The 14234-nt window shown below is 34.7% G+C and overlaps 1 protein-coding gene across 6 annotated transcripts in view; it reads right to left on the bottom strand.

The window, feature by feature from the left end:
- Positions 1-14234, bottom strand: part of APBA2 (amyloid beta precursor protein binding family A member 2) — a 339818-nt gene that overhangs the window by 132329 nt on the left and 193255 nt on the right. For all 6 annotated transcript variants that reach the window (XM_031955464.1, XM_031955470.1, XM_031955469.1 and 3 more), the window contains one exon: positions 157-1154. In XM_031955464.1, the coding sequence (XP_031811324.1) occupies positions 157-1116 (960 nt within the window). In that variant the 5' untranslated portion in view covers positions 1117-1154. The remainder of the gene's footprint in view (positions 1-156; positions 1155-14234) is intronic.

Below are 14234 nucleotides of genomic sequence, written 5' to 3'. Positions count from 1 at the left end.
GCCTCAATCTCATGTATTTCAATGAAGACAATTAAATTTTTTTCTTCTAAAGGAAGAATAAAAACTTCAAGGAATAATATAAAACATGATAAATATATTCTTTTATAAAACTCTTCCAACCCATTTCCCATCTCTTGTAGAAAATCACAAACATACCTGTTCTTGTGGCCATTTCTGCCTCTCTTCTGGTGTCCTGGCTTTGGTTTTAAAGCCCCTTTGAGCATCTGCAGCATGTTTTGAAGTAGGTGGAAGATTCAGTGATTTGGGCCTTCCCTCATGCCTGCTGGCACAGTGATCCACCTCTTCTTGTGAACATGTTTCTTTATAGTCATTTGGCACATTCTCCATTCCAACATGCTCTGGGCTCATTTCCCCTGTACTGTTGATACTGCTCATACTCATACTCATCTTGATCTCTGCTACGATCTGGTCAATGTCCTCTTCCTGTTCTTCCAGGTCAGCATCCTCTTTTCTTATGTGATAAGGAGATGTCCCACCTGAGTTTCCATTGGCTTCTGCTGGATAATAGTCCTGGTAACTTTCTTCACTTGGACAATATTGTATACTTTCCTCTTGGTCTTGGATCTCCAGAGATGATACCTCATCTTCCAGAATCTGAACATGGCTTTCTGGGTATTCCTGCCTGTCTTCTACATCATTTCCATCATGGTGCTGAATTTTGGATTCAGTCCATTCTTCAACAGCCTCCTGGCATTCATCAGTTTCAACATTATGCTCATCATGGGGAATATACTCTTCCCCATTGCAGTCCATCCCTTCTAAGTAACTGTCATCTTCAGGACAGTATCTAATGTAGTATGTGATTCCCTCCTCTTCTTCTGGAAGGCCTTCATCATAATCTTCTTCTTCTGAAGTATTATTCACATAATCAGAGCTGGAGTCTCCATCCCCACTGTTATCATTACACTCATGTTCCACTGGGGTAGGGCTTCCCTGCCTGATGGTAGCCAGCTCTACATCTTTTGCAGCATACTCTTCAAGTGAAAGGTCTGTTTCCTCACCCTTGGACTCTTTATTGTGAGAGGAAGTTGGGCAAGACCTCACTCTATGATCCAACATGTTGCTTGTAGTACTCTGATGTTTCCTATTGGCCATAGCTGACTTCTTACACAGCAATCATTTCGAAGTAGTCACTATAAAGGAAAATTTTCAGAAAGAAGAAATGCTCAGAAAAAAGTTCAACTTGAAAAATAAATTTTTAAAAGGCTGAAAATAAGCTACATTCCTAATTTTCGGAAAGAGTTATATTATTACTATTTTCCATTTAATGTGGTCTAAATATTCTTTATCAAAAATTTTATTATAAATATTACACAAAAGCATATCATAGAAAAATAGAATAAAGACATTTGATTTAAAAAAATATAGTGTCTACCATATAATAAATACTTAATAAATGCTTGTTAACTATGCTTGAAAATAATTAGGAAATTTAATTTCAGAAGACATAAGGAAAGTTATAAAAATAATTAACTATATCCCCTTCCCAAATTCTATATTCCAGCTTCTTAAACTGTGTTTTGAGATCCCACATTGGGTTCTATAACAATGTGGAGGTCACAAAATGAATTTTTATTAGTAATTTTTTTATACCTATTTTATATATCTATATAGATCCAGGGTTGTACAAAAATTTCTTGGGTGAAAGAGTTGTAAATGGAAAAAAAAATTAAGAAACCCTGGTCTATAATACAATTAAATTGATCTTTGCTTAGTTCTTTTTGGGGTCTTCTCATCTTGTATCTCCACGCTTTTGGCCTTGCTGCCCATCCAAGGCATGTGTTCCATATCACCTGTATACCATAGAATCCCTCATTTCTTTCAAGACTTAGCTCATACATCAACTTCTATACAGTTTTGATCTTCCCAACTGTTCATACTCTTCCTTCTTAATTATCCTGTATTTATTTTGTATTTGTATGTGCCCTCTTCCTTGAAAGACTAAACACTTGAGAGAAGATACTGGCTCATTTTTGTATGTGCATCCCTTCTACCTAACATAGTGCTTAATACATACTTTAAAAATGATTCTGAATTGACCAATATAAACTCATACAGAACTAAATCTATTAAAATCTCTCTCTCTACCCTTCTCTAATCTTCCATAATATTTATTTATCACGCTATTCATTTACTTCTCTTATAAAGTTTTATATTAGTTGATGAATAATGATGAAAGCAACTTTTTGCATAATTTTCTTCTCTCCCCATTAAATCATAAATTCTGTGTGTGTTAGGTCTTTAAATACTTCAAAGTTCTTTTTTAGATTAGCCATTCAGTAAATAACTGTTGATATATTTATATTAGTATATTTAGATAATTTTGATTATTTATAGAAAAGTTATGTTATCATCTATATACCCAAATTAATCATAAAGGAAATATATGATTTGTTTCATTTCATTATATATATACATTTACTTATTTAACTATGGTTTTTATAGTACACATATGTGATTCTGAGAGTAAATCTTGAGAAACTATATTCACTTTTGCATAAGGTAACTTCCAGCTCTAAAATTCTACTGTGTGACACTAACTTCTTTGTGATGTGTGACCTGACCAGAATGCTTCGTACACAGTAGAAATAGAATAATATACCAGAGTATATTGTATACCAACGTACCAGAAAGAACATTTTTTAGAATTCTAGCTCAATGACAATGAGGAAAAAGGACTTCACTGAACTGTTTCTGGATCTGTGAATGACCTTGGCCATGTATTATTTTTGTCAATGATATTGGTGAAGGAATAGGTGTCAGTTCTATCACATTTACAGTTAATACAAAGCTGGGAAAGATAAGTAACACTTTGGATGACAGAATTAGGATTCAAAATGCTTTCATACAATTATTTGTTAACTAGTTGATTTATCCAAAAAAGATTAAGGCAAATAAAAATAATTGTAAAGTTTTACATATGTGTTCAGATAATCAACTTTACAATATAAGATGGGGAGAGAATATAAAATAGTGAAAAATATCTGAAGTTTTAGAAGTCTGCAAATTTAATGTCAAAGAGCAACATGGAAATCAAAATACTCATACTACTCTGGGTTGCATCAAGAAAATACAGGGTCCAGAATGAATAGGCTGACAATCCCACTCAATTATGCTTCAACTGAAATTGAAGCAAACCATATCTTGGGTGTTCACTTCCAGGAAGGATATTAATAAACTATATTACTCAGGGACAGGGTGAAGGAATTTATGTAAATAGTCTGCCAAAGGAGAGATTTAGACAAGAGATTATGGTTGTCTGTAAATACTGATGGACTGTCACATGGAAGAGGGAACTTCCTAACAGCATTCACTATTCTTTCTTATAGAGGGAAAAACTAAGAAAAGGGATACAAATCCAATAGTCAAATTCAGGCTGATGTAAAGAAAAACCTCCAAATAACTAGAGCTATCCAAAAATGAAACTGGCTGCTTAAAAAGAGTAGCTTTATCTATAATATAGATATTCTAGTAAAAGCTAGATGGCCACTTCTCAAGGATGGTGTAAAAGCAACTCTTGTACAAATTCAACAAGATGGCCTAGGAGACTTTATGAATTGTGGTTTAAATCCAAATTTTAGCTTTGCTACTTATTAGCTATGTAATCTTGGACAAAAAAACTTTTTGGAACTCAGTCTTCTCATTTGTAGAATATAGGAGCAAGTTCCTGAATGATGTCCCAAGTCCCTAAAAGTTCTTGGTCATAATAAAGTCATAAATTGTCATTGAAACCCTCATGGCCTGCAAGTTAAATCAGTTTCTAAAAGTCGTAGCCTTACTAGAGAGATGCTCCACTAAATAGCATCCTGTGTAGGGCCTGAGAGTTCTCCTAAATATGCCAAATTATTTTTACTCTCAAAATCCACAATAGAGGCTGGATGCATCATGAAGGGGAAAAAATAAAAACATGTTCCTAATACATTAAAAACAATAGAAAACTAAAGCGTGTGGCCTGAAATCACCAATTTCATTTATAGAATATGAACAAACACATTTGTGGTTCCTGCATAAAGATTAGAAATTGCAATCCTCATTTCTCTGTCTACTAGAATTTTTGAACCTTCACTATAACATTCACAACTTAAATATGTGGGAGGACGGGGGTGAGGTGTGTCTAACATTGTATATAAACATATACACATATACCATTGAGAAAAGTTATTATTCTATTATCTTAATAACCAGTTTTTTAGATTAAGATTAAACCTTTTTTTCTCCTTTATTTCTTCATTCAAGGACCATCCCCTCTAAATCAATAAATCAGTGTCTGAAGAACATTGTGGACAAATTAAATTGCCCAAATCATCTAAGAACAGCCTTCTGTATCTTGGGCAGGACCCTACCCAACTAGACTTTACTCCTGTATAGAGTATAAACAGAATGTAATCTAGATTGAATCCCAGCCCTGAAACATTGTCTATGCTCTTGAAGCACCCCTCTCTTGTGGTTTAAGCTAATCCAGCTCATGAAAGAGAAAACCAAGCAGAGTGGTCTAGATAGAGATTGTTGGATGTAGCTGAATTTCACAATTACACAGGAGCTGATAGCTTTTAGCCTAATGCCTTATTTGAAAGTCTATCCTTTCTTTAATTGTTCACCAATCAAGGTTGATTTTCACCTGTCAGAGGCACCCCTTTTTCCAAAGGTATTTAAGCATTTGGTAATATACATGATTTTCTCTCTGATTACCAGGAGAAATCACTAACCATCAATTTAATGATTATCAGCTATTACAATTAATAAACTGATTTTTGATTACCCAGAGACTATCCCTTTGTCTTTTCATTCAAATCACCATGGAGAACAGAATTTTCTGGAATTTAATGTATATATTTTAAAAGTAGTATTAAAAAGAGATCATCACTTCTTCCTGTCTATTGCATTGTAAGCAACTGTGCTTTTTCCAATGCCTTTAATTCTGGTTCAACTAAAGGACTCATTTTTTTTAATAAGGGGCAATTTGTTTACCACTAGTCAATAAGAACATACTTCTCAGTACTTTCATAATTCTGTCTCAAGAGTACCAAAAGTAAATATGTATTCAATAACAATATTAAAGTTACCTCCAATCTATTGATTTCCATGGTTAACATACTGCCTACTGCCTATTTTATAATACTTGAATATTATTATTCAGAATTACAAATAATGAATGTAGTTAATTACCAATAAACACAGCCTTATTCAAGATCTAAAATGATGCTTGAGAGGAGGGACATTGTCTTAGGAATTTTTTATGACCTCTGTACCCAACATATAATAGACATTTTATCTCTGCTTGAATGAAAGAAATTCTGATTTTCATTCATATGAACAAAATGAGAAAATTTTTGTAAAGCACTTTATAAATCTCAAAGTAATAGATAAATGCTAGCTATCATTATTATTATTACTTTTAATTTGATGTTATTATCAGGTGAAAATGTATTTTACATGTAATATGTATACATATACAAATAACTCTTCCTAATCCTTGAAAGTAAAGGAGCTAAAAACATATCTTATAGTGACATGGAAAAGGTAACCTTTAGTCAATAAATATGTATTATATGTCAAGTATTGTGTTAACTGCTAGGGATACAAAGAAAAGTAAAAGAATTAGTTCTCAAGAAGCTCACAGGCTAATAGGGGAGATAATCTGCATTTAATTTCAAACAATATAAATATGCAATAAACTGGAAATACCCAAAAGAAGTAAATACACTAGTATTAAAAGGAATGAGGAAAGGCTTTCTGAGAAGGTGAAATTTTAGCTAGGCCTTGAAGGAAGCCAGAGATACCAGGAGGTTTGAAGATTGAAAGAGAGAATATTCTAGGCAGCTAGAGATGGAACATCTTGTGAGGGCTGAGAATGAGAGTGCAGATTGTTAGTAAGAAGACTGGAAAAATGTAGAGTGAAGGATATTATAAAAAGGCTTTGATTGTCAGAGAATTGTATATTTCACCCTATAGGTACTAGGGACACACTGGAGTTTATTGAGTGGGAGGTAATCCAAAGGATTGCTATTGGCTCATAGTTTTTATTCATGGTTTTCAAGAAATATTGACCAATTCACATTTTAAGACAAACTGAGAAGCTGAAAGAACTGATCTGAAAATTTAAAATTATAAGAGATGGAATTTGATGTGTAAGAAAATAAAGGAATCATCATTGTCTTACATTTTTGTTCACAATTTATTTATTCATTAATTAGTAATTATTATTTTGTTCATTCAGGAACAGAAAATGAAATTTAAAACCAAAAAATGCTGAAGATGAAAGAAATTAAGGAGAGGTAGATTTATTGCTTAACTGAGAGAAACAAAGAAGGAAGAATTGGACAACTAGGTTTTTTAAAAAGTAAAAAGAATCCACAAATTAAAAAAAAAAAAAAAAACCAACAACTCCAAAATCAGGAAAAGGGAAAACTGAGAATGAGGAAGAAAGCTGGCAAGAATAGGATCGACTTAAAAAAGAAGATTAAAAAAAGGAATACTCTCTTTTCAAAGGAAGAGGGGAAAATCCTATTTCTTTAGACAGTAAAAGACAAATGGAAGAAAATATAAACAATGTAACTTTAAATATGAATTGGTTAGATAATCCAATAAAAACAAAAAAAGTAACAGGTTGGATAAGAAAACAAAACTCCATTATCTGTTGCTTACAAGAAGCATAATTAAGGACAAAAACATACAAAGAATAAAAAAATAAAGGGGTGAAATAAAATTTAATGTGCATCAGATGAATCCAAAAAAGCAACATCTGAAAAAGCAAAAACAAATATTGACAATGTATAAAGAGATAAATGAAGAAATTACATTGTACTGAAATGAGCCACAGACAACCACTATCAATATTATATGTTCCAAATGTTCTCACATCTAAATTTAAAGGAAAAATTAACTGAATTAGAAAAAGACATGAAAGTGCTCTGAAGTGGAAGAAAAAAGACTTGATATCTGTCAAGATGTGGGGAGTAAATAGTGTTACCCAAAGAAGAAAGGAAAAGAAAAGAACATTTATACAATTAGGTATTTAAAATATATTTTGGTATCTTCCTGAAGAGAAGGATACTCAGTGTTCTGAGGGAAAAGTGCCACCTGTCCATTAAAGAATGATATACTAGATCCATAGAAGCTATCATATGAAAAATCATCAAGGGTCAAAGGAAGAAGTCTACTAGTAGATAGTTATATCCAGTATTCAGGGATACTGAAACAGCTTGTTTGTCGAGCTGATAATACTAGAGAAATAGGTATATTTTATTCTTCAGAGTATGTATACAATATAAGAGTCTCCCAAAATTTATCTTGATAGATGTCAACTACTCAGATGTCAAGATGACAGTTTCAAAAGGAACCTAAAAAATATTACCAATGACTACAAAGTTTTAGGCAAGAAACTAAAGACCATAGAGACACAGGCTGTTTTGTTCGCTGTTGTCCCTGGAAGGCAAGGTATGCTAAAGAGAAAAATAATTTAGGAAGTGAACAATTAGTTAAATAGGCAATACCTGTGATTGGAATTTGGATTCTTGGTTTATAGTTCACAATATAGAGTTGACAGATAACTGGTTAAAGGAATACACCTAATGGAACCAAGAATGCATTTGTTAGATGCCTTAAAAATTTCAGCAAAAAACACTTTAAACTAAAAGAAAAATGATAAAAGGTAGAAGAATGTGTATGTATATTTCCCAATGGAAAGTAGCTAAAAGTTGAGAATACCATAACAAAAAAGGTACAGAGAAAGAATAAGAATAGGAGTTCAGACTCCAAAAGATTATAGAAGATTACAAAATTCAAGAAAGGAACCATTAGTATAATTTATGGCTCCAAAGTTTCGTACAGAAATGCCCAAAGTTAAGACAATAATAAAAGGTACCAGAAGTCCTAAAAGAAAAAGGCAAATTCAATTTCATGAATCACTGAAACTTGGTGGAATAGAATCCATGATTGGGCAAGGTTTTGGTTTGTTTTTAATAGGATCTGTGATTTCATCTGTGTAAGAAATGAGGAACTGTTTTTTGTCAATGTAGATTGATCATTTCTCTGTTGATTATATTCTTATAGAGGATGCCTGGCACAATGAAAGGTTATCCTAATCAATCAAATAGTATTCATTAAGAATCTACAATGAGTTAGACACTGGGGATACAAATACCATAAATGGAACCATTTCTACTTGAAAGGAACAGTCTTTATAGCATGAGAAACAACAAAGTTACCATAAATATATATAGAATAAATATAAAAAGAATAAATGCAAATAATTACAAAATACAAAATAACAAGGTAATTTGAGGAGGAAGGCGTCTAGTAATTGGGAGGATCCAGAAAGACTTTACATAGATGATGGTATTTGAGCTATGTTTTAAGGAAAAGATATATTTCATGAAGCAAAGATTAAGAAGAAATGATTGCTAAACATGGGTGAAGGCCAATTATCAGGGCACAAAGATAGAAGATAAAGTGTCATGTGAGAAACACAAGAGATCAGTTTGGCTAGCTAGATGTAGCATGAAAGGAGAAGTAAAAGATAATGAGGCTGGAAACAATAGGATGGGGCATGGTTATGAAGTCTTTTTAAAGATAAGCAAAGTTTATGTTTTATCTTGGAGAAGACTGGCACACATAAGAGATACTGAGTAGGGGAGTGACATTGTCAGATCTGCACTAAAAAAAAAAAAATCACTTTGGAAGCAGTATTCAGGATGAACTAAGGAGAGACTTGAGGCAGAAATATCAATCAGGAAGTTACTGTAATAATCTAAGCAAAAGATATAGAGAGACTGAACTACAATGGTAGCTATTTGAGTAGAGAAATTAGGTAAGAGATCTTGCTCAGGATCACACATTTAGCAAATATCAGAGGCAGGACATGAATCTGAGTCTTCCTGACTCTGAAACCAACTCTGTATCTACTGTTCCATAGTGACTCTCTGCGTAGGTATAACCACTTCAAAAGAAACAGGACAGGGGGAAAAAGGTGAAGGGTTCTAGGGTAGTACTATATATCATATGAGAAAATCCAAGAACCAAAAAAAAAAGGAAAGATAGAAAATATTTGGGTAAAGATTAATGCCGGTAAACATTAATGTCATTCCTTTTCCTTAACTGATCAATCTTTTATTTGTGTTAATAATGTAATATGATTTTGTGATTCCCTTGGGGGAATCTTGAGGGGAAATAAATCAGTAGTCCTAAATCTTCTAGCTTTGGACTCTGTCTCAAGAAACTCCCATACCCAATCTGTCTGATTCTGGTAGATATCAAATAGTTTCTGGACTCGGGGAAACTCCCACAGATCAAACTCCAGAGAAAATAGAGAATAAGAGCACTCCTCAATTCATTGCAGACTAGTAATCTTGTGAGTAATAATCTAGTCAACAGAGAACCACTCCTTTGGGAGACTACTCCTTCCTACTATAAACCATAAAATTAGCATATTGACGATTGTATAAAAGTATATCCTTGCTTCTCTTTCTCTGTTGAAATTCCCTTAGAATTCCAGCTCGATTTTTGTAATGGCATTATAATTACTAATGCAAAAAAACTTTGCCCCTTGACTAGGTGATGGATTCAAGCCTGCAAATTCTTTTGAAACACGTTACAACACTGGTCTGGGACCCCAAACTTCCCAACCTCAACATTAGTGTCATTTTGATTATTATCCATCTAGAATTTATAGGCTTAGATAGTTGCCTAAAGCTCACAGAGGTCAAGTTACTTGACCATGGTTATATAGTTAACAAGTGGTTAAAACAGAACTTTATCCCAGATCCTTCTGAGGACAATTCCAGTTACAAATCTGACCTCAGAAACTTTGACAATTCCAGTAGTCTATTCATATTGCCTCTCTTTACTGAGCATATGGTAGATATAAATCAGTATGTGCTTATCTTCAAAATAGAATTCTCTTTTATTTCTAGGATGAACTCATCAAACATGTTATCCCTAGCCACCTTTGCTTATTGCTCCTTCTCAAAGTCCATCCACTCTGATTTTTCCTTTCCTTTCCTTTCCCTTCTTTCTTTCCTCTTTTTTTTTTTTTTTGAGGTAATCAAGGCTAAGTGATTCCTCCTGAATTCAAGGGCCATGTCCCTAACCATTGTGCCAAATAGCTGCCCCTTCCCACTCTCATTTCTTTATGCTGATGACTCTATAGCAGCTATATATCTCCACTGCCAAGTTCTCAAATGTGCTTCATGTTCCATGGTCCCAACTCCATTATTTGTGCTTCTTATGATTTATAAACCAAAACATCTTTAAAAACCAAACTGATCATCTCTTCTATCTCTTGCCTGGCTCCCTTGACTCTAAACTTTAGAATTATCTTTGCTCTCATTTGACCTATATCTTCTCCTTCACTAACAAACTTCTAGAAGGAATTATAATTGCTTCTATTTCCTCATCATCCCACTCTTCTCAATCCGTTGCAATCCAGTTAATCAAAGACCTCACAATTCTCTACTAGAATGCCTTCTCAGTGATTAACAATTACATTTCCTCTATTCTAGGCAGCCATTCCAATCTTGCCCATCTACAATCTTTCATAAAGATTTGAAAATGGCCTAATGGACAGGTCTGATTATGTCCCTTCCCTGTTCAAAAAGCTGTCCATGGCTCTCCATTGCCTGTAAAATAAAGTATAAATCTTTAGCTTGGCCATGTACCAAGTCCCTGATTGGTAACTGAAAATTCAAAACACCATCCACTCCACTACAAATTTGATTTTTCAGGCTTCTTCTATTCACTCTTCTTTCCCCACCCCACAGCTCAACCCTTTCAGGTTCCTTTTACATTTTAACTAGACTCATTAGTATTTAAGTTCCTTGAGGTCAGGAACCATCTTGCCTGCATTTAAATCTAAAATACTTAACAAAGTTACTGGTATTTAGTTATTTCTTAATAAATGTTTTTGCTATCTACATATTTGTGTACACATCATATGCTTCCTATTAACAGAAATAATTAGAGAATTCTAAATTCATAGATTATTAAAGAGGATGGATTTTTTAATCATCTGGTACAATCTTTTTAACCTACAGATGAGGAAATAGGACCAAAGTGAAATAGGGTGTCCGAGGTCCTATTGCTACTTAGTGGAAGGGCTAAAACTATAATCCAGTTATTTGGGCTCTGTTATGGGCCAGAACTTTGAACTTGAAACAAAGGATTCTTAAAAGTCAGTGGAATTGATAGAGACAATGGTTATCTAATTTAGCATGGTTCAGTATGATTGATTTAATCCTACAAGGAGATGTTATGAGCCAGAACTTGAAACAAGACACTAAGTGGAATTAAGGAGACAATGGTTAAATCTAGTTTAGCATTGATTTAATCCTACAACAAATAATGGTTTCCTAGTGATATAATGATTGGAATATACTCAGTATGGAGCATATAAGCTAGAAGCTCTCAGGGCCAGAAAAGACAGATTCATTCCATTTTCCACCTCTGTTGTGGCTGGAAGCTGAAACACAAACCCTTGGAATTTGGGGAGATTCAGAAGCCAGAGAAAGCAGGCAGGAGCTCAAGCTCTCAGAACTAAGGAGAGAGATAGGCCTCCAGGAAAACTAGCCGAGCCCCAAGTGAAGGTGATAGGACTTTGAAAGAGACAATAAAGGATTTGGACTTTAACTCCTGGCTACTTGTGTGGTGATTACTGAACTGAAATGAAGGCTGCTCCCAGAGCCTCTAAGAAAAACTCAACAGAGAACATTACATTTTGGTGAGAACATTACAGGGATTCTGCTCCAAAGTTCATTCCACTACAGGTGTCCATAATTTTGTTTTGGTCTGTTCTTAAATTTAAATAGTCCCTAAAACCATAATAGCACTTTCCTTAACAAGCTAACAAACAAGCTAAAAAAATCAGGGGAAAATTTCTTTGATACTCTAACCAAGAATTTCCCAAATATTTCCTTTTGTACTACACTAAATATACTTTTCTCTCTTTCATTTGTGTGGTTTTCAGAAAAGTTACTTATTACCTGCCTTTTCTCTTTTATTCTATTCCTTTTTGTTTTTCTGATGCCTTGAACTGGAGAAGGAAATGGTAATCTGCTCTAGTAGCTTTACCAAGAAAACCCCAAAGGAAGACATCAAAAGGCAGAAATGACTGAAACAAATGAGCAACAATAATGGCCACAGCCAAATATTACCCATACCACTTTTTCTTTAACCTCTCCCATGAATTCTCACTGATTTAAATGCAAGTCAGTAGGTCTGTAGGAACTTTGTTTTAATAGCTGAATATATAAAGTGAATTTGAATGGTGCTTGATTGTGTTATTGGGCATTGTCTACTCAAAGGTCAGTATAACCAAAAAACAAATGGAATATAAAATTGCTTGATAGTTGTTCCCTAGCTATGGTGAGGGGAATCCTGAAACTGTCCTTGACCCTGAAATTCTCCTGACAGGGACCCACCTTTTGGGGAAGTTAAGTGGTTTCATTAAGACTGGTCCAGGACCACTCCCTACTTAGCTCTAACTTAAGTGATCTCATTTAGCTGAGCTCTGGACCTGATATTTCTATTGAGTAGCTGGCTGCACCCCATATTGAGCTGAAAATTAGTCCAGGAGCACTCCTACTTAGCTAGAACTTAAGTGATCTTATTCACCTGGGAATCTAGGCTTGGGAGCAGTGACAACATTGAAGTAATTTCATTCCATTGAAACTTCAGTGTTAGATTTCCTATTAAAGGGCAATTTGGGGCTCATTTCTTTGCAGAGACCTGAAGCAGGAATCATGCCATGCCAAAAGGACCTCTCTCTACCTTGGCACAACTGCCCACCAGGACCCCTGCCCGCTGTGAAGAGACATTTCTTCTCAGTGATAAAGCTTTTGTTATCTCTCTGCCAGGATTTGTTTGCTAGGATCTTTATCTCTCTGCTAGGACTTTGTCACTCAGAAGTCATTCTTCCTAGCAAAAGCTGGCTTCTGTAGGGCCAACAAAACTTTCTTTCACCAGTCTAATATTTCAGGTTCGTGAATTCTTTCACTTGGACCTGTGCTGACCCAAGAGGGGTTCCCACAACACTCTACACTGCCATTGACTGCATCATTTGGTTCCCTAACTGCATCGCTATGTCATATGCAAAAATATCAAAGATTTAGATATTAAGACAATTAACATCCTGGTTAGCAAAGAAAATGGAGGGAAGAGAGGAAGGATGTGAGGAAGAAAGGGAGAAAAAAGAGGAGAGAAGAAGGGAGGGAGGGAGGGAGGAAGGAAGGAAGGAAGGAAGGAAGGAAGGAAGGAAGGAAGGAAAGAAGGAAGGAAAAAGGGAGGGAGGGAAGGAAGGAAAGAGGGAGGGAGGGAAGGAAGGAAGGAAAGAGGGAGGGAGGGAGGAAGGGAAGAAGGGAGGGAGGGAGGAAAAGAAAGAAAGAGAAAGGAATGAAAAAAGGTAGGCTCACAGACTAGACCTCTGAAAAAACTTATGCATAATATAATGAATAGAGGAGTTTCTAATAGCTACCTGCTAGAGGACCACAAGGGAACACAGACTTTATGAAGCAGGGGAAACTTAGACTGACCTAAAAAAACAAAACCATTTCAAACAGTTTTCAAAGGAGATGCAGTCAAGGCTTGAAAAAGACAGGTAGAGAGAGGAACTATCACTTGAACCTAGAGATGAAGAAGGCAAAGTAAAAGCTACTTTAATTGATACATTTGCTCTGAGAGAAATCTCAGGTCTGTTTTCAATATTCAGATTCATATACTGGAACAACCAGCATGAAGCAAGAATCCACCTTTAAGAGAATCTGAACTCCCCAAACAGCCACATTATGGTATAATGTTTACTTTACAAAAGGATACAATGTACATTTTGCTTAAATAACTAATTCAATTACATTTAAAAATACAGATCAGTCAAAAGTAATTCAATTTATGTACAATTTTGCCAAGAATATATCTATTGCCTGAGATACCTAAATCTCAAGGACACATAATACAGAAATTCACAGATTTACATTGAACACACTAATGGATAGCTCTGTGGTTACCCTATCTATAGATTGGGTTTGAAAATGCAATTGTTCTGTGGGTACAGCTGCTATGTAGGAGGGTGTGAAGCAAATCTCTCCCTACCTTCAGAAATTGTCCTAGAGACATGACTAATCTAGCTCACTGTTTGTCTTACTGATGTGGGTAGATTTATATACCCAAGAGACAGCAATTTCTCAAGTCACACTGCTTCCCCAGGATGTATTTTAAGCCTTTCT

This window comes from Sarcophilus harrisii, chromosome 2, assembly GCF_902635505.1.
Source record: "Sarcophilus harrisii chromosome 2, mSarHar1.11, whole genome shotgun sequence".
In the NCBI taxonomy this organism is placed as follows: domain Eukaryota; kingdom Metazoa; phylum Chordata; class Mammalia; order Dasyuromorphia; family Dasyuridae; genus Sarcophilus; species Sarcophilus harrisii.
The sequence above is the reverse complement of the archived record's forward strand: the minus strand, read 5'-3'. Positions and strand labels throughout refer to the sequence as shown.